The sequence below is a fragment of the Aquarana catesbeiana genome, linkage group LG03, assembly GCF_042186555.1.
Source record: "Aquarana catesbeiana isolate 2022-GZ linkage group LG03, ASM4218655v1, whole genome shotgun sequence".
NCBI classification, from domain to species: domain Eukaryota; kingdom Metazoa; phylum Chordata; class Amphibia; order Anura; family Ranidae; genus Aquarana; species Aquarana catesbeiana.
In genome coordinates, this window is record NC_133326.1 from 626,475,329 (window position 1) to 626,500,374 (window position 25,046).

Here is a 25,046-nt window from a genome sequence, read left to right on the forward strand (position 1 = left end):
CTCTCCCTATCTTTTTTGTATTCATATCTCTCATGTTCTCCTCCTCTGTCTCTATTTCTCTTTTTTGTTGTCTTCCTACCTCATACAGCTTTTTTCTTTTAAATGTTTTCTTGTATTCCCTCTATGTTCACACATAACTATGTTTTTTATGTTTAGAAAAGGGGACCCCTCTGACTGTACTTACATTGCCCTAAATGGACGTCTCCGTTCAGTGATTCAGCATCCTGATGGGAAGAAATGTGTTGTAGGGGAGCATGGCCGAGGCGAGCTGATTGGAATGGTGAGAAGTGGAAAGTTCCATGTATTGTGTTTATTCTGTATAAATTGCCCACAGGTGAGACTATAATGACTATCTCAGAGAAAAAAAATGCCCCTATAGTCACATTGTAATACTGGATTTCACCAGCAGGTAACACTGTAGGTGACTGTAGCTCACAGTCCTAATAAAACATTAGGTTTGGGGAAGGGGGACGCCAAGTCAAACTCAAGCAAAGGAGGGAATTGTATTTTAAATATCCCTAGGGAAGAGAGAAAGTCCCCATATTCTCTGTCTCTGAGCGCTGCTGGTTCTACTGGTTGATTAATCCTACCAGGTTACTCCTCCTCTGTTTTGCTGAGCTGTTATTTTGTATAATTTGCAAAGAGGTCAGACTATTCCAATGGCTGCCATAGAGATCTGCTTTGTCTCTATATTCACATTGTAATACCAGATTTCACCAGCAGGAAACACTGTAGGTGAATATAGGTTGCAGTCCTTAGCTCTCCAGTAAATGAGAGATTTTTATTTTAATTGAACACAAATATGCTTTGATAAAGTACTGGGTAATGCAATTTCAATGTTGAGAGATGCAAAGCTTGCATTGTTGATTGTCAGTATTCTCTTATATGTGATACTACTAACAGGTGGAAGCTTTAACGCACAGGCCAAGAGTGACCTCTGTGAACGCAGTGCGAGACTCTGAGGTGGCAAAGGTCCCTGATGGAGCATTGTCCTACATTAAGAGAAGATACCCGCAGGTACATTTTAAGACACAACTAAAAGCAAGTCACGGAATTTATAAAAAAAATGTACAAATCCATCATCACAGACCAAGAGGTTATGTGGCATTAAGCCAGATGTTTTCCTGCTGCTCGTTCATACTTTTTACAGAACTTTTTACGGAAAAATGTTTTGTTATTAGCGCACACTCTGAGTCCTTGGAACTGTTTGTATGGTAAAAAGGTGAATTTTTGGTTTCAATTATTAAACTGGGTATCAGTTGCGGCTGGTGCTCAATATATTGGTGGGGGAGGGGTGCAGCACACCAACGCAAACCGCCCCACGGAAGATGGATGGGAATGCAGCGATTCCCCCCCCATGCGGGAGACGGACGAAATGTGGTGTGTCCCCCCCCGTGCGGGAGACAAACAGGAATGCGGCAATTCCCTCCCCAAGGGAGACAGACGGGAATGCGGAATTCCCCCCTGGCCCGTGGGAGACGGACAGGAATGTGGCGGCGAGCAGAGGCCTCCTTACCTTAGGAAGGAGGCAGATCAGGCAGACATGGATCCGGGCTGCAGCTCCTCGCTCCGGGGCCATCACTTCTCCTCCAGGCCGAACAGGAGGTGGGTCCTGACTGAGACCTGATTGGTTGGGAGTTCTAAGACATTGAAATCTATGCGTCTGGCGCCCTGCATGTAATTTAGGGGGCCGGACACATGAATGGGGGGGCGGCACCCCTGTGCCCCCTATGGATGGGCCGCCACTGCTGGGTATCATTTAAAAATCAGGTGCAAAAGAGCTACGTACAATCCACAAACATTACTACTGCCTTCATTGTTATTTGATCATTATTTTACCTTCCTGTACTAAACAATATAGGGCAGTGAAAGCTCTCACTGTATTTCAAATTTCTTGTCTTGGCTCTATTCTGCAATATATTGCATGCTGGAGTGGAGGAGAAGCCACCAGCAAGAGTTTTATTGTAGAGATCTTAAAAGTGCCTTACACAGTGAGAACTGGAATTGGCTGTTTGGCTACTCCCATTCCCTTGGTTTGCCCTACTAGTGACGTATAATGATTGATATCATAAACTAAGCTTAAACTTACACAGAAAAGTGAAGCTCAGAGGTCAGACATAGTCAAGGACCTAGGTAGAGGGTCAGGGCAGGTGGAAGATATCAGGATTTAATTCAGGCTGAACAACCAGGAGCAACAGGGGGTTAGACTTGCATACTTGATAACTAAGCAAGCCATAGAGCAGATCAGGATAATTGAAGAGTAATTTCAAGAAATAGATGACATCTTTCCTCTGGAGATGGTCAGTGCAGTATGTTAGATTTATATCTAGAGTCAGATGACACTGGATTTTCTTCAGTACGCCCAAACTTTAGTTCTAGCCATGCTCATGCAGATGGTGCAGACTTGTTTCTAGAAATGGCATCCCTGCCTACAGCAAGCACTCAATATAAGATAGTGAGTTAAAGAGCTGCCAGCTGCTTGTTGAAAGGATTTTTGCAACCAAAAAAGATTTTGGTTTTTGGAAGGTCCTATCAATTTAGCGATCAGGAGTATTTTTATTATTATACATGATTGATATAGCACTAGCAGTTTGCTCATCACTTTGTAATATAAAGGGAGACAGTACAATTACAATACAATAACATACAAGAGGGTTATGAGGGCCCTGTATATAAGAGCTTATAATTTAATAGCATCTTGGATGTCTACCATTATATTTATTAAAGCCTCCTTTATTGTCAGTCTCTCTTTTCCATTGTCAACCAGGGCTGGTGCAAGGATTTTTGACACCCTAGGCGAAACCTAATTTTGCCGCCCCCTGGCTCCACCCCTGACTCCATCCCCTTTGCCCTGTCCATGTACATCCCACCTTTTTAATGAAGGGCCCATCAAATGCATCCTCACCAGCGCCCATCAAATGCAGCCTCACCAGTTCCCATCAATGAATGTTTGCTTGCTTCCATTCATTCGGGAGTCGGGACACAGACACAGTCCACTGCCGCAGCTGCGCCTCTGACACTATGTGCGTATGGAGTGGCGGCTGTCTGCTGATGCTGAGACTTAGTTGCTTGCTGCAGACAAAAGAGGGTAGGAACACCAGTGGCCGGGCGCCCTAGGCAGCATAGCGCCCTAGGCGGCTGCCTAGTTTACCTAGTGGTAGCACCGGCCCTGTTGTCAACATCTCAAATATAACTATACAAACTAAGCTGCGGAATGGCCTAGTTCTGAAGGTTGTAAATGAGATTCGTGTGGAAGGGACCAAAGAATAAAATGAGAGCCATCGCCCATAGTCAGCTTTATAACAGATTGATCTATAAAATAATGAATTTACTAATCAGATTTACAACTAAATTGACATCCCACTGTGGCACAGCAATTGTTATTCTATATACATAAAAAATAGTATTGCTCTTCCTTATGTGGATGTTCATTTCAATCAGGTATTTTAAATTGATATTTCCTGTGGAACCTTAACAAGTGTAACTTGTCTGCAGGTGGTGACCAGACTAATTCACATTTTAAGCCATAAAATCCTTGGAAACCTTCAAGAGACACAGGGAGATGTGGCAGGTAAGGCTAAACTGATAGTCTTGCCCCCCCCTTGTTTACAGACTTGTATGCATGTCTGGGCCTAATGCATGTTGGTGCAACTGTCAATATTGCTTCCAATGAGAAATTGACATACCAGCACAAAGAGATATTTTTAAATTGGAGAATATTTATTAAAAAGGTAAAAATGTAATAAGTGCATTTATCATCTAAATAAAGATTGGATGAATGGTGTACAGTCCTGACAAAATTGGTAAAATCTGTTGATTACCAGCAAACGTCTAGGGGTCATTGGCTTACTGGTTGGTCCACTGAGATCTGCTTCAATATTTATTAAATTAAATTTTTTCATACTTTTACATACAAATACTTATACTGACTTCCCTTGAAGACTATCTAGTCAAGCACTCATGCTGTTACCTCAGCTTCAGTTTGAAAAAATCAAGTCACTGATCTTAAATAAATGCGCAAATATTGATGAAGCTCCTAATGCGTATGTGTTCTGGTTCTATGGCTTTACTTGTGCTAAAGCTGAATAATTCATTTTTTTGGGGGTGGGAGGTATAGTATTGGTTAGAGATCAAAGGTATTTCTCTTTATAAAATATTTTCTTGTCCCAAGAAGGTTGAGATAGGTTTAGATTATGAGCCACAAAGGAGTCCTAGCGGACTGGTCTGACTGGCAGCTACTATGGTGGCTTGAGACCATGACCTTAAAATGATGATCACTCAAGTTGTCCTTTCACACAGCTGGGCAATTCAAACAAATGATGGCAAATGCATAAACAGATGTTACCTTCTTTGATGATTTACCTTTATTAAGACTCAAATTGATTAAAAGATATATAAAGCAGCTGCACTTATATGCAAATCTCAATTCCCTTTAAAAGGCAACATTGACTCTGCCACCTTCAGTATCTTGATCCTTCTTTTGAATGCTTTAATGCAAGTTTTAAGGTTACTTAAAAGTATTTGATATTCGTGGCGTAAGATGTCTTAATAAAAATCAGGAGGTACAGCTTCCAGTGGCCACTGTATAACACATTTTAATGTAACCAGTTGCACAGCTAGACAGGTACTTTATAGCCCCCTCAATTTACACAGCACCTTACACATATCTAGTGTACATTCACATCAATCCCCACCCTCAAGCAGCTTACCATCTAAGGTCCCTAACTCACATTTATACATACACATACTAGGGCCAATTTAGACAGGAACCTATTAGCATGTCTCTGGAGTGTTGGAGAAAACCAGAGTGCCCACACAGGCACAGGGAGAACATGCAAACTCCAGGCAGGTAGTGTCCTGGTTGGGATTCGAACAAACAACCTAGTGCTGCTAGGCTAATGTGCTAACCACTTAGCAACTGTGCTGCCTGGTATTAAAAGCGATGTGGTGTCCAAATTAATGGAGATGCTATAGAGTCCATTGTATGGTATAAGGCCCAAGTTAGACTATTCCGAAAGAGATAACTAAAGATTGGAAAATGTAAATTAGTGATTAGTTCTTAGTAGGATTGTTATGACCACAATCCAGTTTCTACTTGAATTTTTTTTGATGGACCATGGTTCTTCAGGAGACATTGTTTGATGCTAGGGGGAGCCTTTACACCCAGACTTCTGAAGGACCAGATCTAATATAGTGGTAAGTTATGGTTATCACTATTTGGATGTCAGAATATGTTGTTTTACAAGTATAAAATACAGAAGGTGTCCTATTAGGGCTACATACACACAAAGAGGGAAACAGGGTAGATTTTATTGGTTCATAAATTCATTAAATACATACGACAGAAACTTGCATTAAAGTGGTATTCTGGGCAAAAAGGATTGAAACAAATTTATGTTATTGGTTTTAACTGCCATAGGGTTAGGAATTCTGTATATGTTATTTTTGTGATTTACATATTTCTGCCACACTCTCTTACCAGGCAGGTGACACACTTATTTACTGGTTAACAATGTATTTTTCACCTCTGGCCTTCTTATTGGATCATCATCAGCATCATTTGTTTATTACAAGATAGGCTGGCCAAAATTGTACATCTTTTGAATGGAAAACTGTAAACATACCTTATTGAGCTGTGCATTTAACTGGAATCCGACTTTAAATAGCATCCTGTATTCAATTACAGAGTATATACATACAGTAGTTAAATAGTAAGTGAAAAACCAAGTGCTGAGATGGATATAAATAAATAAGTGAAAAAATTAAGTAAAATAAAATCCTAATAAGGGTTGACTAATCAATAAAATAAAGCTGCTATCAATGAAAGGTCATCAGAATCCCACAGAGCATAGAAAAAACATTTAAAATTGATGCGCTCTAATATATGATCAGTCAGCATAAAATAATGTGCAAAATGTGCATATAATGGACCTAAACCATTACCATAAGAATGTGCAAAGCCTGTAATAAAATCATTAGTTGATTGATCCTGGTGCTAATATATACACACCAATCCACTACAGTGCTAAATACTCCCGTGAAAAAACACATAAACTATGCCACTCTAAGGAATAAGGCACATATGTGAATATATAACCATAACTAGCAAGTGTGGAGTGTAGCAAAAAACCTGGCGCTGTAATCCACAAAAAACGCCATAAAACTAAATTAAAATGTGAACAAATTATTTTGTGAAAACCACACTAAAAACGCCACAATACTAAGATTTGTGTGAACAAAATTATAAAAACCACTCTGGTGTATGTTGCCAATATGTGCAATTATAGGGAGAGAGTTTTCAGTGAAGATAAATTACTCCGGAATCAGAATGAGATAGTCCCAGCAGATCATTCCTTAATAAGCTGACTTAATTAATTAGAGTGTTAGATCGTTGTTCATGACTTATTTTAGCATCCTGCTTCAGCCATATTCATGTTGGTCATCTGGTTCTCAACACCGATTATATGAAAAACAAGCAGGGAAATGCATCATTGCGTGGTAAACTGAATAAAAAAGGACACAGGCAAACACCTCAGAAATACACTCACGTGCGCCCAGTTGTATAAAAGCATATAAGTATGCAGATTGTAGTCAGCCGCTGTGGACGAGACTTTTCTCAAAAGACCCCTGCAGTTCAACTCCAAGTATCAGACTGCAGTGAGCGTCCTAGGCTCCTCCAAATTAATTAATTCAGCTTATTAAGGAATGATCTGCTGGGACTATCTCATTCTGATTCCGGAGTAATTTACCTTCACTGAAAACTCTCTCCCTATAATTGCACATATTGGCAACATACACCAGAGTGGTTTTTATAATTTTGTTCACACAAATCTTAGTATTGCGGCGTTTTTAGTGTGGTTTTCACAAAATAATTTGTTCACATTTTAATTTAGTTTTATGGCGTTTTTTGTGGATTACAGCGCCAGGTTTTTTGCTACACTCCACACTTGCTAGTTATGTTTATATATTCACATATGTGTCTTATTCCTTAGAGTGGCATAGTTTATGTGTTTTTTCACAGGAGTATTTAGCACTGTAGCGGATTGGTGTGTATATATTAGCACCAGGATCAATCAACTAATGATTTTATTACAGGCTTTGCACATTCTTATGGTAATGGTTTAGGTCCATTATATGCACATTTTGCACATTATTTTATGCTGACTGATCATATATTAGAGCGCATCAATTTTAAATGTTTTTTTTATATACAGTAGTTGAGACTTCAGACTGGGAAAGGGAACAGGAAAACAAAATCTTATTAAAGATGAATTGCATCTGGCCATCCTACACAATAGAAATGTTGATGGGAAGTATCTATTATCGAACGTTCCAAAAATTTAATCTTAATCCTACTCTCTCTGTCTTTCTATTAGATTCTGGAAATGTGGCTAGTAACCTGAGTACAGTATGTGTGTTACCTTGCAGTAAAAACGTTCCTCTCTCCGCCTTTACCATGGAGCTTAAAAATGCTCTGGACACAATAGGTAAGATGTCTGGTAAGAAAGTGGATGGTAGAACTACTTTCCTCTGTGGTGTTGGAAGAGTTAATATACTGACAATCTACCTCTTTCAGGCCCAACTCTGGTTCTTACAAGTGACATCATCAGGGCGCGGCTTGGAGCCTATGCCTTAGAAAGGTTTGTAAGGCCCCTGTGTGCACAGAGGCCTCTGCAGGGTAAAACGTGTGCAAAACTGTGTATATCCTAGTTTGATTTCCAATCAGAGCTATCACAAGGTTGACTATCTCCCCATTGCCGGGTGCTTGGCCAGTGACTAAGTTCCAGCACTGTCACACTGAGTTACATGCTCCTGCATACCCTTAAGTACTGGGTGGCTGATTAGAGTATGTACTGCTGGGTAGGGGAGTATTAAAATCAATCTGTTGTTTTGCCCTGCGTCGGCAAAGAACAAGTTGGCTTTAAGGACATATTCATGGACAATCCCAGATACACAGTTAAATTAAAGTTCCCTAATGGTAAACAAATACTGAAATCATCACAGCTACAACTCCTGCATTCCTATGTAACAGATTTAAAACTGAACTCCGGGTACAAAACTTTAATGGAAAGACATGTTTGTGTGCAACAAATTACTTTGAAAACTAAAATATAACCTTGTTAAAGTAACAGTGACTTCTTCACTGTACATTACATAGCCTGCACAGAGAGCAGAGCTGTGGGAGGGACCCAGTAGGTCCTCCCATTACAGGCTGCCTGCACTGCTTGCAAAAAAAATCACAGTAGGGGCAGATACAAGACCAGTTACCCTACACAACGAGAGAGTGCAGGAGTGACTTTTCCTTATTGCAGGAAATTCCTGCAAAGAGACAAAGTGTCACACTGGATCACTGCATAGATCTGTAAGAAATATACAAAGCACACCAAAATTCAAGTAAAGATTCACACGGCGCTTGTATTTAGACACTGTTTGTCCATCCCTGAGTTCAGGTTTAAGATCTGCTCATCTTCAAGATGGCCGTTTGCTTGGTGAAGGCAAGACCCATGGTAACCACACCTTACAGTTATTTCCATTCTTTGGCAGTACTCACGAGTGTCAGCTGTCAACATGGCTGGCCCAGCAGGAAGATCTTCACCGTATTGTCCTATACCAGACCGAGTTCTTGCTCACACCATGGACCATCCGCTGCATCCGCCAGGCAGATTGTGTTTTGGTGGTTGGGCTGGGAGAAGAGGCACCAGCAATTGGAGAGGTAAGACAAAGACATGTTATGGAGCTCTAGAAGATCATACTGAACTTTTACATTTAGGCTGGCCTTAAATGCCACAATAAAATGAGCAATGCTTTTAAATGTTGCTTACCAGTATTGGACTGTTTCTGCTGCACAATCTCCCTGCAATCATTTCCCAATTTTTCTCTCTTCTATTGACCTGTCGTTTCATGGGGAAATATTTGCCCATCTTTGGCCAACCTAAATAACTCTTGGTTTTTCCTGCTCCTGTTTCTCACATATCAGCAGATGTCTACAGCTTCAGCCTCAGCTAGAAGGTACATGTGGCTTCTGACCAAATCATAAACTAAAATCCAGATCTGAAATTTGTTTGTGGACAGAAATAGCTGACCTTTTGCAGTGAGGGCTAGAACTAGTTAAATCTAGCAAAATACTACAAAAGTACCCATATGCTTTACATATTACATTTTCATTTAAATCCACATTACACATAATTTTCAATTGCTGTAAAAATTTCTAATTTCTCTTCCTTGCAACACTGGCAATGTTCTATTTGTACTTGTAATTTCCCAGAATCCTCATCTCCCTGGTCCTGTAATTGGCATATAGCCTGCACTAAGCTTAAGTACAAGTTACAGAGAGTTGCACTCACACCCTCACAATTTTCTTATGGTTGTTGCACTGGGAGTTTCATCTTTGCCCATATTAGCAGATGGCTGGAGTTCCTTTTTATAACAACACTGGAACTGACCATGTTACTATAATGTAGTCAGATTTTCTCACATAGCACTCATTTTGTTAGATTTAATTGAAAGTGGTATTAAACTCTGCTACATTTTCTTTAAATAACGTCTCAAGGGGTTATGCTATAATGTGCTATAATCACCGCACATTAGCACAATATGTCAGGCTTATCTGTCAAATAGTGCCCTTCAGTGTTGTGGTGTTGGTGCTTCCGCTGGTCCCAGGTGCTTCCATCTTCCCCTGGTCTTCTGAGTTCCGTCTATTTGGCTGCTTGAATGGGCGAGCTGTGAAAATGTCATTATCAAGTTTAGTACCACTTTAATGGAGTTAAGAAGAGGGGGAGGTTTTGTTGTCCAAATCAGGGGAGCAGCCTAGGGTGACAATGCTGATATTCTATTAATCAGGGGTACTCAACCTTTTGAAGAGTGAGGACCACTTCAGTGATTTGGTAACCGGTCGCGGGCCACCATGAACTAAAGGGTTTTTCTGTTCCCAAACCACAAATATAAATGAGCACTTACCGTCCTGAGCCACCTATAAGGCTTAGGACTGATGCACTGCAGTTCACCCACACCGTGGATGCAGTGCACTTGCGGCTTTCCTGCAGGTTAGCTGCGCTTTGCCATAGACTTATATTACATCTACACATGTGCACTGCTGAAAAATTTGTTCATTTTCGTTTCATTGTTTTTTTGGGGTTTTTTTTGTTTTTCAGGTCATTCGTTATGATCGCAATTTGGAAATCTGTAAATTTGAAAATTCGTAATTTCATAAATTTGAAAATCCGAAAATAACAAAGTAACTCCGAAAATTTGAAAGAGTAAGTAACCAACAATAACTAACTATTAAATTATAGGTATTGATATTTCCTTTCAAATTTGGCTGTTAGTGAACGTAACGAATACGAATTTATCCGAAGTTACGAATTATCCAAAATAACAAATGACGCAAAATGGAACGGAACGAATTAATAATAAATAATACTAATAAAAAGTTTGTATTATTATTAATATTATTTATTACTAATAATTCATTATGTTCCATTCATTATTTTGGGTAATTCAAATTCGTTACGTTCACTAACAGCCAAATTTGAAATGAAATTATAATACCTATAATTTAATAGTTAGTTATTATTTCAGATATTTGAATTTTCGAGTTGTCGGACTTTTAAAATTACGAATTTTCAAATTTACAAATTTTCGAATATTCCAATTTTCAAATACTTGGAAAAATTTGTTTAAATGGGTTTTCGTTAATTCGGATGTTTACGAATTAAAGAATCTGTCTAATTACATCTTATGCCCCGTACACACAGTCGGATTTTCCGACGGAAAATGTGTGATAGGACCTTGTTGTCGGAAATTCCGACCGTGTGTGGGCTCCATCACACATTTTCCATCGGATTTTCCGACACACAAAGTTTGAGAGCAGGATATAAAATTTTCCGACAACAAAATCCGTTGTCGGAAATTCCGATCGTGTGTACACAAATCCGACGCACAAAGTGCCACGCATGCTCAGAATAAATAAAGAGATGAAAGCTATTGGCCACTGCCCCGTTTATAGTCCCGATGTACGTGTTTTACGTCACCGCGTTCAGAACGGTGGAACATGGATTTTGTTGTCGGAATGTCCAAACAAAGTCCGACCGTGTGTACGGGGCATTAGAGATGTGATGCACTTTCTGAAAGCGCACCAAACCCCCAGGATATAATAGAAGTTTATGGCTCAGTGTAGCTAACCCGCAGGTGCACTACGCTGTACCTGCGGATCAGTGTGAAAGCAGCCTAATAACCTTTTTTTATAAGTGCTAATATGCCCATTACAAAAGTGCAGTGCATGTGATGTTTAATACACTGTCCTTTTCCTTTTCTAGCTTCTACTCGCATCGCTCTCCACTGTGCTATAAAGGTCCCAGGCAAAGTGTATTTAGTATTACTCCACCTGGGACAGGCGCTACAGAGGAAGCATTGGCTTATGCGGCTTCTGCTCTCTCCATGGTTCCCTGCTTCCTCCACTGCCGATGCCAGCTCCATGTACTCTGATACTCTGTAAATGTTTATCGGCAACCTGTTGTTCGCAATCTGGGCTTGCCGACCTGCCATACCAGAGCATGGGTATGTGCTTCCCTGGTTTAAGGTTGAGGGCCACGTCAGAGGGCTCCGTGGGCCACGGGTTAAGCACCCATGCTATAGATTAGATGCAAAGCAGTGAGTGGTAGGAATACCAGATGATAAGGACAAAATAAAAAAATAAAGACTTTTAATGTAGCCACAACATCCAAAGACTGGTAGGCCACTCAATATATTACATTTTTGGGGTTTAGATACACTTTAATTACACTTATCTAAATATTTAAAAGACGCAAGCAGCTAAGGTAAAAAAAAAAAATGCAAAAATCCTTGTAATGTATAATGCTTAGGAAGGTTTTCTTTTTTCCTACTCAGCTGAAATTGCATTCTAAGTTAATGCTATATAAGAGAAGGCGTGATCGGCTAAATTCCATGTTCATAGTGCTGTTGTTACAGATATGTCCCCTGTTTTTACTCACCACAGCTTGAAAAGTTTCTTGAGAATTCTCCTATCAGGGCCCTTAAACAGCTCGTACTCCTTCATCAGATGGATGGTCCTATGCCATCAGACACAGTAGAATGGCTCAAACTCAGAACTTGGATTTCGGCGCATTTCCATATCCGTGCCCCAAAGCGGGTGTTTGTTAAGAGGCAACCACATAAAATGGTAACTGTAGCATACTTTTAAAGAAAACAAAAGCAGGAAGCCATATAAAGCATTAATACGGTTTTATGATCAGTGTGCTAACAATTATATTTTATCACTAACTGCACTGTAAAATTCCATTAAAATGTCTAGATTTTTGCCCAAATGAAGCAAAAATTCCCAATTTCCATGCAAGGAGAAAATGATACAATGCACTCTAGATTCCATAATGTTTACCTCTGGTGTGCTTGACTGGACCTAAGAATTTATATAATTCATATTTCTTCACTTCTTTCTCCAATCAGCAACACAAGGAGCAACCAGGGGGATACATTTGAAGGGACAGATGCCTATTAGTAAACTTTTTGGGGCATATCCCTTTTGTACATTGGTGTGATTCTGTTCTTATGTGACATAATTTGTACTACGTTTTATCTGCTAGCTAATAGAATGTGTTAATCTAGAGTTTCATAGTTTACAACTTCAAACCACAATGTCTGAATATATGTAATGCTGTGGTTCCTTAGCTTTAAAAATGGTAGGTTGTGCCATTTTGTATGATAATTCACAGTAATATCATCTTGCCTCACATGTCACATCTTGCTGTGTTGTCTCTGCATTGGCCCGTTCTTTCTCTCCCCTTCTGTGTATCTGCATCAGCTTGAGTTCTACTCTAGAATTCGTCAAAAAGAGGTTGACCGGCACAGTGATTTTTCTAGGCTTGCCCGTGCTCTAACAGGAAATACTATTGCCTTGGTATTAGGAGGTGGTGGAGCAAGGTGAGTGAGATCATAATTGGGGTGCTTCATTTTTTAGACATAAAGGAACTTTTGCCTGAGTCCAGATTTGTGCAGATTTCAAAGTGTTTAAAGATTTAGTTTTCTCTAAGTTTACCATTTGATTTTGTATTTCTCTATTGTCCCTCTTTAATATGCAGAGGGTTTGCACATGTAGGAGTGATTAAGGCTTTGGAAGAGGCAGGCATTCCTGTGGACATGGTAGGAGGTACCTCCATGGGAGCTCTAGTTGGCGGAGTTTATGCAGAAGAACGTAACAGTAACCAAACTGAAGAACGGACATGTAAATGGTCAAAGGTAAGGCCTGGTTTTAAAAAGCAGGCGTATTTGGCTTGCATGTGGGGATAAGGTGAAAGTGCCTGGGTTTGGTTTGTGGGAGGTTTGCCGAAAAGCTCAAAAGTTTGATTGTAAATCTGGACCCCATTGGAATCAATGGGAGTCAAATCTTTAAAAATAATTCTGCCCATTGTCAAACAATGGGGGCTGGGAACTGCCAAAAGAGATGCACCAATTCTTTTTTATATTTTTATTTTTAATTTTTTTTATCTTACAGGGAGCAGCATTTTTAAAATAACTTACAGTGAAACATTCCAAATAGGGGAAAATTTGCATTAATACATCCTTGCAGGATGCCTTAAACCTGCACCATGTAATGGTGCACCTGTACGATGTATACAGTGTGCTACAGCAAAACTGACATTTACAAAGAAGAAAAAAAAAATACCATTTAAATTGCTGGTAAATGACATTTTACTGCCACCATAATATGTACCAGACCTGTTTTCTCCGTACAGTTTTTCTACTTAAATTTAAAAAAAAAAAATCACTTTTGCAGTAGTAGTCTGTACAGCAAAAAAAATAAATGTGTAGGGCTCCTAATCAAAACAACTTCTGAGCATGCAGCCTGGAAAGAGTGGGGGGGGGGGGGGGGGGAGCGTGCGACTCCCCTCTTGTGAACCAGAATACCACATGACCCCCCCCCCTGAAAAAGCACCTTGTCGCCATATTGATGAGGACAAGGGCCTCCTCCCCACAACCCTGGCCTGGTGAGTACCTATTAGAATCTTGAAGGCACCTTTTAGACCTCATGCACACTGGACGTTTTTACAGCTGCAGTTTTTGACTTCAGATGTTTTTTTCTACAGTCAATAAACTCCCCAGCATGTTATCCTATGTGTCCATGCACACATAGGCTGTTATCAGCAGTTTTTAGCAGGGGCGTTTTTTGACTTAAAAAAAAAAACAAAACTAGTGGGTTCTGAGGAGTTTTTCAGTTGTTTTCAGCTGTAAATACACTCTAACGTCAAAAAACGCAGGTGAACACTGATAAACACTCAAAAACGTGGCTTACCAGCATTTTTTAACGTTTTTGATCCATTGAAAAAAAAAAAAACATTAATGCAGAAAAACGCTAAAAAACTGCTAATGGACACTAAAAAATGCTATTGCAAAAAAATTTGGAGGCCCCGAGGTATCAATCACTTCCCTATGTGAATAAGTATGGGGTAGATAGTACCCCTACTCATTCACAAAAGAATAATAGAAAGTAAATAAAGATACCATATGTTTGAAAAAGTCCTTTTAAAAACATAAAACAAACATAAAATTCTCAAAATGTAAATCCATTGTCAATCACCTCATCCAGTGATGTCCTGGTCATGGTGAATCACAATGAAGTTATAAATAATACTTAATTTTTTTGCTTCATTTAATAATTGCCATCTCATACTTATCTTGAATATGATGGGACAGTGTCAGCTCCACATGAAGGAATAGGATTAATAAAATGGAGAGTTTGGAATTATGGGGTTGGATCAGCATGGGGTTTGGGTTTTCCTGGGTGCAGTTAAAATATTTCCTGAATTTTACTAGCTGGATATATGTTGTAGTCATCTTAAATTTCTTTCACCATATGCTTTTTTTTTTTAATGAATCTAGATGATGTCCTCCTTGGTAAGGACAGTCATGGACCTTACTTACCCCACCACCTCACTGTTATCAGGCTCCCAATTCAACGCCACTTTGATTGACCTCTTTGGAGAGCGGCAAATCCAAGTAATGTAACTTCTCTCCTGTCTCTCTTATCTTTAAAGTGGGACTTGACTATCTGAGCACCACAAACTGAAAACTTTATTTAATTATTTTTTTAATATTCAAAGCAAACTTACCCATATATCAATGTCTCTGTGCTTTACTTTGCTGAGAAATCACTTGCTGAAAAACACCCCCCTAGTATTTTAAGCCATGGCCATCTTGAGTAAGGGCAGATGGTTCATGTAACATTTACTTCCTGGAATCATTCTGTCCTTAGCTCAGGCATGCAGGCATAAGGGTATACTTAGCTGAGAAAGCTCCTCCTCCAGATGAAAAAAAAAACGCCCATGAAGACTTCTGGGATGTATGACATTTTAGCCTAGGCCAGAAACCAGGAAGCAACTGAAGAAATGTAAAACAAAAAAAGTTTAAAACAAAGACATTTAATATACCTTCCTATCTATTTACTAATGCTAACAGCATAACGATTAAAAATAGTTAAAGTGATTGCAAACGATCACCTTGTAAAACAACCCTTTCAGTTTAAAATAGAAATTAATAGCAAAACATTTTTGTATAGATATAAAAAAAAATTATAAATACCTTTTTTTCCTTTTTTATAAGTGATCACATTCCCTCTGTTCTCAGCTGCATAAGAGCTGGGGGAGGAGAAAGAACAGCACACTGAACTTTACAGTGAATGCCTGTGCAGCGGGGGCATGTCAGGACAAGTCTAATTATTGGAAGTACACTGAGTTCCCAGCATAGCTAGAGAACTGACCAGGGTGTATTTTCCTGCCTAGTGTGGTCAGTTTATAATAGGAAAGCAAAAGGACTGGCAGGAACACCAGAGATTTCACACAAAAGAAGCAATACAAAGAGAACATGATACTTTCTCATACAAGTACATGGTACAGCAGGCACATAACAGTGTTGGGGTAACAAGCTTTAATGTTGTTTGAGGTTTGAGAGAGTTTAGTTCCACTTTAATGTTTTTCTTTTATTCATACTGTCTGTCACTGCACTTTTCTGTAGGATTTGTGGCTACCGTTTTTCTGTATCACAACAGATATCAGCTCCTCTTCAATGAGGGTTCATAGAGAAGGTGAGAAATAGTTCTGCATGGGTGGCTAACATAATAGAGCTGATTAATAAAAAAAATTAGGAAAAGGAAAATAAGACTGTTGACTATAACCACCAATTATGAGTTAGTTTCCATTCTCTAACATCTACTAAATTAAAAAGACATGGAGTTTGCTGAAAGCAACAGATACAATTTTTGTCCTGTTTTTTTTTTTTTTTTTTTTTATTTAAAAAACAGCTACTATTTGCTTCTCCATTCTGATAATTTTGTTCCCACAGGCAGTCTGTGGCGGTATGTTCGCGCCAGCACTTCGTACACGCCTTATCTGCCACCACTCTGTGACCCTCAGGATTCTCATCTCCTGTTGGATGGATGCTATGTGAATAACCTCCCAGGTCAGCCAGGGATATTGGCTGCATCATAAAATGTTGTTTCTGCTACCTTCTCAGTTATTTTCTCATGTTATCCCTTTCTTTATTTACTTTCACCCCAGCGGATGTGGCTCATTCTCTGGGGGCCCGCACCGTTCTTGCAGTAGATGTTGGGAGGCAGGAAGAATGGGATACTTATAATTATGGAGACAGCTTGTCAGGCTGGTGGTTATTGTGGAATCGCCTCAATCCCTGGGCAGCTAAAGTTAAGGTAATTAGCTTCAAAAAGTGTAAAATCTTTGCATATAAAGGCAAGGGGGATGCAACATATCTTACAATCTAAGGTAGCAACAATCCATTTTTGTTCAGGTGTACGTGGCTCAGAAGGGTATCTATCATACTGATACCAGGACTGACCATCAGTAAAAATGTATTTGTCACTAATGGTTCTTAAGTGTGCTGGCAATGTTCTTGTTCCCATCCAGACTTGCCCAGCTATAGACTGATACTGGCTTCAGGTTCTACATTTTTTTTGCAGGTGAAACTACCATTCAGAACCCCGGGAACTGGAAATATGCTTGTTTGGTCTTTAGAGGCTTTTGCTCATAGGGAAGTCACTAGAATACTCTTTACCACATTATTGTATAATGCCAGAATGATTTTTAATTCTGCCCTTCCGTTGTGTAAGGCCTCCTACAAAAGCCAAGGATGTCAGACCAAATTCGATTTCTGTGGTTAGAGAATTCGGACACAGCCGTGACCGTCCTGTCCTGATTCTTCCATATTTCAGTGGGAGTTGATCTGTCAGTAGTGTCTTCACTTCTCTCCCTATCTGACCTATGGGCACCCACTCTATCTAACTTTCTTTCATTGCTCATCCTCTACTGTTGTGTTGGTGACACTGTGAATCACGGCTGCATGGTGGCATTCCTGTTTCCTTTAACAACCCAATGTATGTACAGTATATTTCTTGGAATCCAGTCTTTGTACCTCTATTGGCAGCCATGCACTGCAGTTCTGTATTGTAAGTCTGGAGCTTACTCTGGTTCTGTTTTGTTGGCAGTGTTTTGTTTTATATGCTGCCAATAGTATTTTGTACTATATCTTGCACTACTACTAAAATTAGTAAAACATAATTAAAATTTTTTTATTTGTTGGAAGTAGAAGAAGAAATTAGTACTATTCAGGAACTGACTTCCTATTTACTAGCTGTACCTTGGCATTTGATGAGACTTACCAATTCTCTGACTAGTACAACAAAGAAACCAAAGTTTGCATAACCATAGAATCGTGGTTCTGCTCTTCGAAAATGTATTGATCATAATCAATATAACAACATAAAAAAAAAAAACAAGATGCTTTTCTTTGTATTTATGTTGGATTTCATTATATTAGATATGGTTTTAAATTAACACACTTTCCTTTTTTTGCCTAGATAGAATAAAATAAGTTATGTTAATGGGCTCCAGGGTAATTAGAGAACAGACAGATGCATCATATAAACACGTGCAATTCGTTTCGGTCCAAATGTAAATTTAGACAAATTTTTGGTTATTTGGAAATTCGGATGTATCCGAATTCACAAATGAAATGGTAATGAATTTCTTTTATTAATTTTCTAACGAATTCCACATTTTCTGAACAATTCGAATTCGTAGCGGTTGAAAAATGATTGATCGATTTGAATTCTGTCTGAAGAATAGCTGGTTGTTAAGGAGTGGGCCATTAAACTGGCAGCTGCGTCCTTAACATCTGATGACTCATCGGAATAATGGAATAATGTAAACAACTACAAAATACAAATGCAAAACAAATAATCTAAACAAAAGAATGGTGGCAATAGAAAATTAAAAAAAAAAAAACAGTGTGGGGTCTCAACAGAGGGGAAACTCGTGTGGCAGGCATCGTGAATAAAGATAGATCTACACCGAAGGACATTAAATATTTTTTGTATTAAAGGAATTGTTAAAAACTCGTGTAGTGTCTTTACTCACTTTTTACACTTTTTTGGCTTTTTCTGATAAGCCGCAAACCCCCACAACCACTGCACAGGATGTGAGGAAGAGGCCCTTGTCCCCATAAACATGTTAAGGGCATGTGGCCTGGTATGGTTCGGGGGGGGGGGGGGGGCGTGCTCGCTGGACCCTCATTTTCTGGCCTGCTGAGCTGCATGCTCAGATAAGGGTCTGGTATGGCTTTTTGCGGTTGGGCCACACCGTTTTTAAGGGGGGGACCCCTCCCTTGATTTTGCCTACGCTGTGTTTTTTCAGATTTTTTTATTGTCGGCCTTCTTTTGTTTACATTTCAGATCTAAGTGGGGAAGTCCGCTGACAGCTGAGGAGTCATCAGTTGTTAAGGACTCAGCAGCTGGCCGGCTTCTAATCCAGCTATTCTTCACACAGATTTTGAATCGGTCTATCATTTTTAAACCGATCCAAATTCGAATTGTTCCGAAAATGTTGAATTTGTTAGAAAATTCATGAACAAAATTAAATGAAATAAAACGTAATGAAACTAAACAAATTCCGAAACTAATCAACAAAACAAAATTAGTAACATAACGATTCTATTCGAAACAAAACATAACACATTTTTGTGTTCTGCACATGTCTAGCATCATACACAAAAAAATTACAATGCAGCGGAAATAACAATATTGATATTATTTTATTAAGTATATCCGGACAAAAAGCAGTTGGATGTGGAAGGTGTAGCAAGTGTTTTGGATCAGAACAAAAGTCCGATATTATTATATCTACCCCTGATCAGAGTATAAAGCATGCATGCTTCAAGTAAACTCACACTGAGACTGCTTAGTTCAGAGTCAAATTACTTTCTGTTTTAATTTACTCTTTTCCAGACTTTTAGACAATTTTCGTTAAAGTTTAAGATACGTCAATAAGACTAGCGCATGCAAGCCACAAAGCAACCACAAATATAAAAATACATATAGTGACAGAATATTGGCTTTAGCTGGGTGCCCATTTGAAGAAGTAGCTTTTGTTCTTGCAGCGGCGTTCTTCTTCTGAAATGTTGGTGTTAACTTTGAGTTTATTCTTACAAGAGGTGCGATTCTTCTGTTAACTGTCCTGTTAACTCTTCAGTTCCACAGCAGCAAGGGAGGGATAAGTTAAGCTTTGCAAAATATCTAAATATGTTTTAAGATTGATATATGTTAGATATATAAAGCATGTACTCATATGTACATTGGAATATACGTTTCATGATTCCCTTAATCACATCCATTACACAAGCAATAATCAAGATCGTGTTTACTGATCTCAGAACAGTGAAATATTATTGTTTGTTCTAATTAAAAAGACTTTACCTATCTATGCTTTTCTTAATAAGACTGTATAGCATCAAAATTTATTGGATAAATACTTTGTCTCCTTTAGTTGAATGTCCTTTGTGTTATCTTATGATTTATCACTGTTGTTCACTTCCAGGTCCCTGACATGGCAGAGTTGCAGTCGCGCTTGTCCTATGTCTCATGTGTCCATCAACTGCAGAGAGTGAAGCTCAGTGGATACTGCGAGTATCTGTGTCCCCCAGTGCAGCGATTCAGAACCACAGAGTTTCGACGCTTTCAGGAAGTACTTGTAAGTTTAAAGTGCTTGAAGGGGAACTGTTATGAGAAAAAAATGGAGGATACCACTGCTGTCATGTCCTTCTGAAAATGCTTATTGAGGGTCAGTATAACAACCAGGCAAATAGCATTTTCCGAAAGCAAGGTTTTTTTTGCTATCTTTGTCATTTTTATTTCTGTTTGTGACTCCAGTGGAGAGGTCTCCACTGTCTGTTACCACTGCCATTGAGACAGGAACCCTCAATATTGGGGACAAAGCAGCAAAAACAATAACATTTTCTAACCCTCTCCGACTCTAATGAAAAATGTTTTTGTTCCTGTTCTACCCATTGGTGAGATTTCCAATCACTTTCAATGACAAGGACAGAAACCAAACAATTTCCATTGGGAACACAGCATTAAAAATCTAACAGAAGTTCCAACCCTTCCCAGTTGTCATGTACCTGACTGTGGAGCCTGAGATGAGGGTGGCCTCTTGCACAATTCCTTTCCAACCACCCCTGGTAGTGGAGACAGGGACTGCTAGGGCAGCAGAAGGGTGCAGGTGATAGGAAGCTGGAGCAGTGAACATGAGCTTGGAAATGCAGGGATCCACCCAGTGGCAGTATGGAGTCAGGTCACAAGCTGTGTTCAGCAGCAGCCAGGCAGATAGGTACAGGATCATGATTAGGTTTGAGGTTGGGGACAAGCAGGAGTTTGCAATGTGCTGGCAGCAAAGTACAAAGTCAGGAGGCAGAGTCCTGGTCAGAAGTCCGATCTGGGGTCAATAGCACAGATGAGCAGCAGACATACCAGGCAAAGGAGATCTAAAGAGAAGCATCAGATGTAGCCAGGTCAATAGCAAAATCAGCAGATTTTTCAAAACACAGACCACAGGATCACAGCTGAAAGCTAGACAGACCTCAGGTTTAAATAAGCTGCTGAACGCCAGGATCTGAGGGCGCAACCATACATCAGCTTTACCCAAAAACAAATGGTTTTCAGGACATCTACTTTAAACCAGAGCATTATCTTCTAGTAGACATAATGAACAGTAAGATGAGGCAGGAAAGGTTTGGACAATATGCTGGTTTATCACTTATAATAGTGTATTTTTTGAGTTATGATGTGTAAATTCCATGCTGTCCTATTTAAAACAAAACAAAAATGGAGTAAAGCTAGGAGGATCAGCAGATGGACAAGTAAATTGGAATCAATGTATGCAGCTCACCTTGACAAGTGGCCAAGAAAATACCACCCTTGCATTCTGGCTGACAATCTTAAAAAGCAGAAATCTATAGTAAATCTCCAAGCGATATTCAAAAACAAATGCCATTATTGGATGGCTTTGATGGTGGGCTAGACTTATGTGTTTACTCCAATGTGGTTTGGAGAAACCAGGATTAATTGTATGGTGTTCCTTGGTAAATCCATCACGGTGGAATATATCATTATAATGGTTATTGATGTATAAGGTCATGTTTAGTTGTAGTACAGTGGGGCAAAAAAGTATTTAGTCAGCCACCAATTGTGCAAGTTCTCCCACTTAAAAAGATGAGAGAGGCCTGTAATTGTCATCATAGGTATACCTCAACTATGAGAGACAAAATGTGGAAACAAATCCAGACAATCACATTGATTTGGAAAGAATTTATTTGCAAATTATGGTGGAAAATAAGTATTTTATCAATATCAAAAGTTCATCTCAATACTTTGTTATATACCCTTTGTTGGCAATGACAGAGGTCAAACGTTTTCTGTAAGTCTTCACAAGGTTGTCACACATTGTTTCTGGTATGTTGGCCCATTCCTCCATGCAGATCTCCTCTAGAGCAGTGATGTTTTGGGGTTGTCGCTGGGCAACACGGACTTTCAACTCCCTCAAAAGGTTTTCTATGGGGTTGAGATCTGGAGACTGGCTAGGCCATTCCAGGACCTTGAAATGCTTCTTACGAAGCCACTCCTTCGTTGCCCGGGCAGTGTATTTGGGATAAATAAAGTATATAAAATACCGCGCCTATCTGGTAAGTGGAAAAAAGCTGCCAACACTACAGAACGACTAGGACTGTGTAGAATATATAGAAAAAGAAGTGTAGCGCTAAGGTAAATATAGTGAAAAGAAGGTTTTAGAACAAGAAGAAGTAGAACCACAATTTTATGTGGCCCGTAACCTCGACTAGGCAAAAACCAGATATGTGTATACACAGACAGTGTGATACAAACAAAGTGCAGTGCTTTTCCTTGGAAAAAAAAGTGCGAATGTGCATGAAAAATATAAAGTGAAGGTAAATCAGCAATTGATAATCTCAAAAGTCCACATTTTGCTAGTGAGGAAATATAAAAAACTAGTTAAAATAATGGTGGGGAAGTGTTAATCCCATATAGATGATGAAGACTTATTATTATAGTCCATATGTTGCATGGTGCAGTTGAAACGGGGGACCCAAGGCAAATATCCTTATAGTACAGAGGCTCCAACTCAGAGGGGACCCAAGGCAAATATCCTTATAACACAGAGACTCGGAAAATGTAAGGTAGAATACTCTTACCAACTTCGATGGACTCACAAGCCGTGGGCGGTGAGTCAAACGGGCTTGTACTGTCTTGTGATGGATGACAGTATAAAGATGGATAGTACACCAGAAGACGTCCTCTATGGTTCCTGGTCTCTGGGGGGAACCTTTTCTCAGTTACACCCCCTTTTTACCTCAGAGTGATGGGCTTCCTCCATTTTGTTCAGACCTAGAAGACAAGCTCCAGGCTTCCCATTCAAGGAGGACGTTTTCTGGTGTACTATCCATCTTTATACTGTCATCCATCACAAGACAGTACAAGCCCGTTTGACTCACCGCCCACGGCTTGTGAGTCCATCGAAGTTGGTAAGAGTATTCTACCTTACATTTTCCGAGTCTCTGTGTTATAAGGATATTTGCCTTGGGTCCCCTCTGAGTTGGAGCCTCTGTACTATAAGGATATTTGCCTTGGGTCCCCCGTTTCAACTGCACCATGCAACATATGGACTATAATAATAAGTCTTCATCATCTATATGGGATTAACACTTCCCCACCATTATTTTAACTAGTTTTTTATATTTCCTCACTAGCAAAATGTGGACTTTTGAGATTATCAATTGCTGATTTACCTTCACTTTATATTTTTCATGCACATTCGCACTTTTTTTTCCAAGGAAAAGCACTGCACTTTGTTTGTATCACACTGTCTGTGTATACACATATCTGGTTTTTGCCTAGTCGAGGTTACGGGCCACATAAAATTGTGGTTCTACTTCTTCTTGTTCTAAAACCTTCTTTTCACTATATTTACCTTAGCGCTACACTTCTTTTTCTATACAGTGTATTTGGGATCATTGTCATGCTGAAAGACCCAGCCACGTTTCATCTTCAATGTCCTTGCTGATGGGAGGAGGTTTGCACTCAAAATCTCATGATACATGGCCCCATTCATTGTTTCATGTACACGGATCAGTCGTCCTTTTCCCTTTGCAGAGAAACAGACCCAAAGCATGATGTTGCCACCCCCATGCTTCACAGTAGGTATGGTGTTCTTTGGTGCAACTCAGCATTTTCTCTCCTCCAAACACGACGAGTTGTGTTTCTACCAAACAGTTCTACTTTGGTTTCATCTGACCATATGACATTCTCCCAATGCTCTTCTGGATCATCCAAATGCTCTCTAGCAAACCTCAGACAGGCCTGGACATGTACTGGCTTAAGCAGGGGGACACGTCTGGCACTGGAGGATCTGAGTCCCTGGCGGCGTAGTGTGTTACTGATGGTAGCCTTTGTTATGTTGGTCCCAGCTCTCTGCAGGTCATTCACTAGGTCCCCCCCGTGTGGTTCTGGGATTTTTGCTCACCGTTCTTGTGATCATTTTGACCCCACAGGGTGAGATCTTGCGTGGAGCCCCAGATCGAGGGAGATTATCAGTGGTCTTGTATGTCTTCCATTTTCTAATTATTGCTCCCTCAGTTGATTTTTTCACACCAAGCTGCTTGCCTATTGCAGATTCAGTCTTCCCAGCCTGATGCAGGTCTACAATTTTGTTTCTGGTGTCCTTCGACAGCTCTTTGATCCTCACCATAGTGGAGTTTGGAGTGTGACTGTTTGAGGTTGTGGACAAGTGTCTTTTATACTGATAACAAGTTTAAACAGGTGCCATAAATACAGGTAATGAGTGGAGGACAGAGGAGCCTCTTAAAGAAGAAGATACAGGTCTGTGAGAGCCAGAAATCTTGCTTGTTTGTAGGTGACCAAATACTTATTTTCCACCATAATTTGCAAATAAATTCTTTCAAAAATCAGACAATGTGATTGTCTGGATTTGTTTCCACATTTTGTCTCTCATAGTTGAAGTATACCTATGATGACAATTACAGGCCTCTCTCATCTTTTTAAGTGGGAGAACTTGCACAACTGGTGGCTGACTAAATACTTTTTTGCCCCACTGTATGTATCATGCATGTATATGTAGTATGTATTTTTACGCTTGTCAGATGGTGTTTTATCGAGAAATGCCTCCAATGGGTGTGCGCATGCACAGTACGCAACGTCACTCCAGTGGATATGTTGATCAGGCTGTGTCTAATGGTGAGATAAAATACACACAAAACCCACCCTTCAACACATCCACAACCCGCCCTGCAATAGCGAGGCAGAATCTGACAATTACATTCTCCTTTGGCGCTTAGCAGATCGTTGGATCCTGCCTCCGACAATCTGCGCATGCACCCTGCTAACGTCACGCCAGCTGATCAACATATCAGCTGGAGTGACATTGCGTACTGCGCATGTGCAGACCCATCAGAGACATTTTTCGACGGAGGGCATTTCTCTATAGATCACCAGAACACAAGTTAGCGTTTCTCAGCCATTTGCCAAAGTGAGCTGCATTCCAATTTACCTGTTCATCTGCTGATTAGACATGTGCAGAACAAAATAATTTGTTATGTTTTGTTTCGATTTGTTATTTACATAAATTAGTTTAATTCGTTTCATTCATTTCATTCGTTTTCGG

At 39.7% G+C, this 25,046-nt stretch overlaps 1 protein-coding gene across 3 annotated transcripts in view; it reads left to right on the forward strand.

The window, feature by feature from the left end:
• The window catches only part of LOC141133195 (patatin-like phospholipase domain-containing protein 6), a 107,800-nt gene that overhangs the window by 63,908 nt on the left and 18,846 nt on the right, over nt 1-25,046 (forward strand). For 2 of the 3 annotated variants that reach the window (XM_073622408.1, XM_073622409.1), the window contains exons 18-31: nt 157-280; nt 904-1,017; nt 3,496-3,571; nt 7,377-7,487; nt 7,577-7,640; nt 8,545-8,713; nt 11,996-12,178; nt 12,818-12,936; nt 13,095-13,251; nt 14,893-15,009; nt 16,024-16,093; nt 16,351-16,467; nt 16,566-16,714; nt 19,893-20,045. In XM_073622408.1, the coding sequence (XP_073478509.1) occupies nt 157-280; nt 904-1,017; nt 3,496-3,571; nt 7,377-7,487; nt 7,577-7,640; nt 8,545-8,713; nt 11,996-12,178; nt 12,818-12,936; nt 13,095-13,251; nt 14,893-15,009; nt 16,024-16,093; nt 16,351-16,467; nt 16,566-16,714; nt 19,893-20,045 (1,723 nt within the window). Of the gene's footprint in view, nt 1-156; nt 281-903; nt 1,018-3,495; nt 3,572-7,376; nt 7,488-7,576; nt 7,641-8,544; nt 8,714-11,995; nt 12,179-12,817; nt 12,937-13,094; nt 13,252-14,892; nt 15,010-16,023; nt 16,094-16,350; nt 16,468-16,565; nt 16,715-19,892; nt 20,046-25,046 lie in introns of those variants that run through there. The other variant, XM_073622410.1, reaches the window with a different exon arrangement.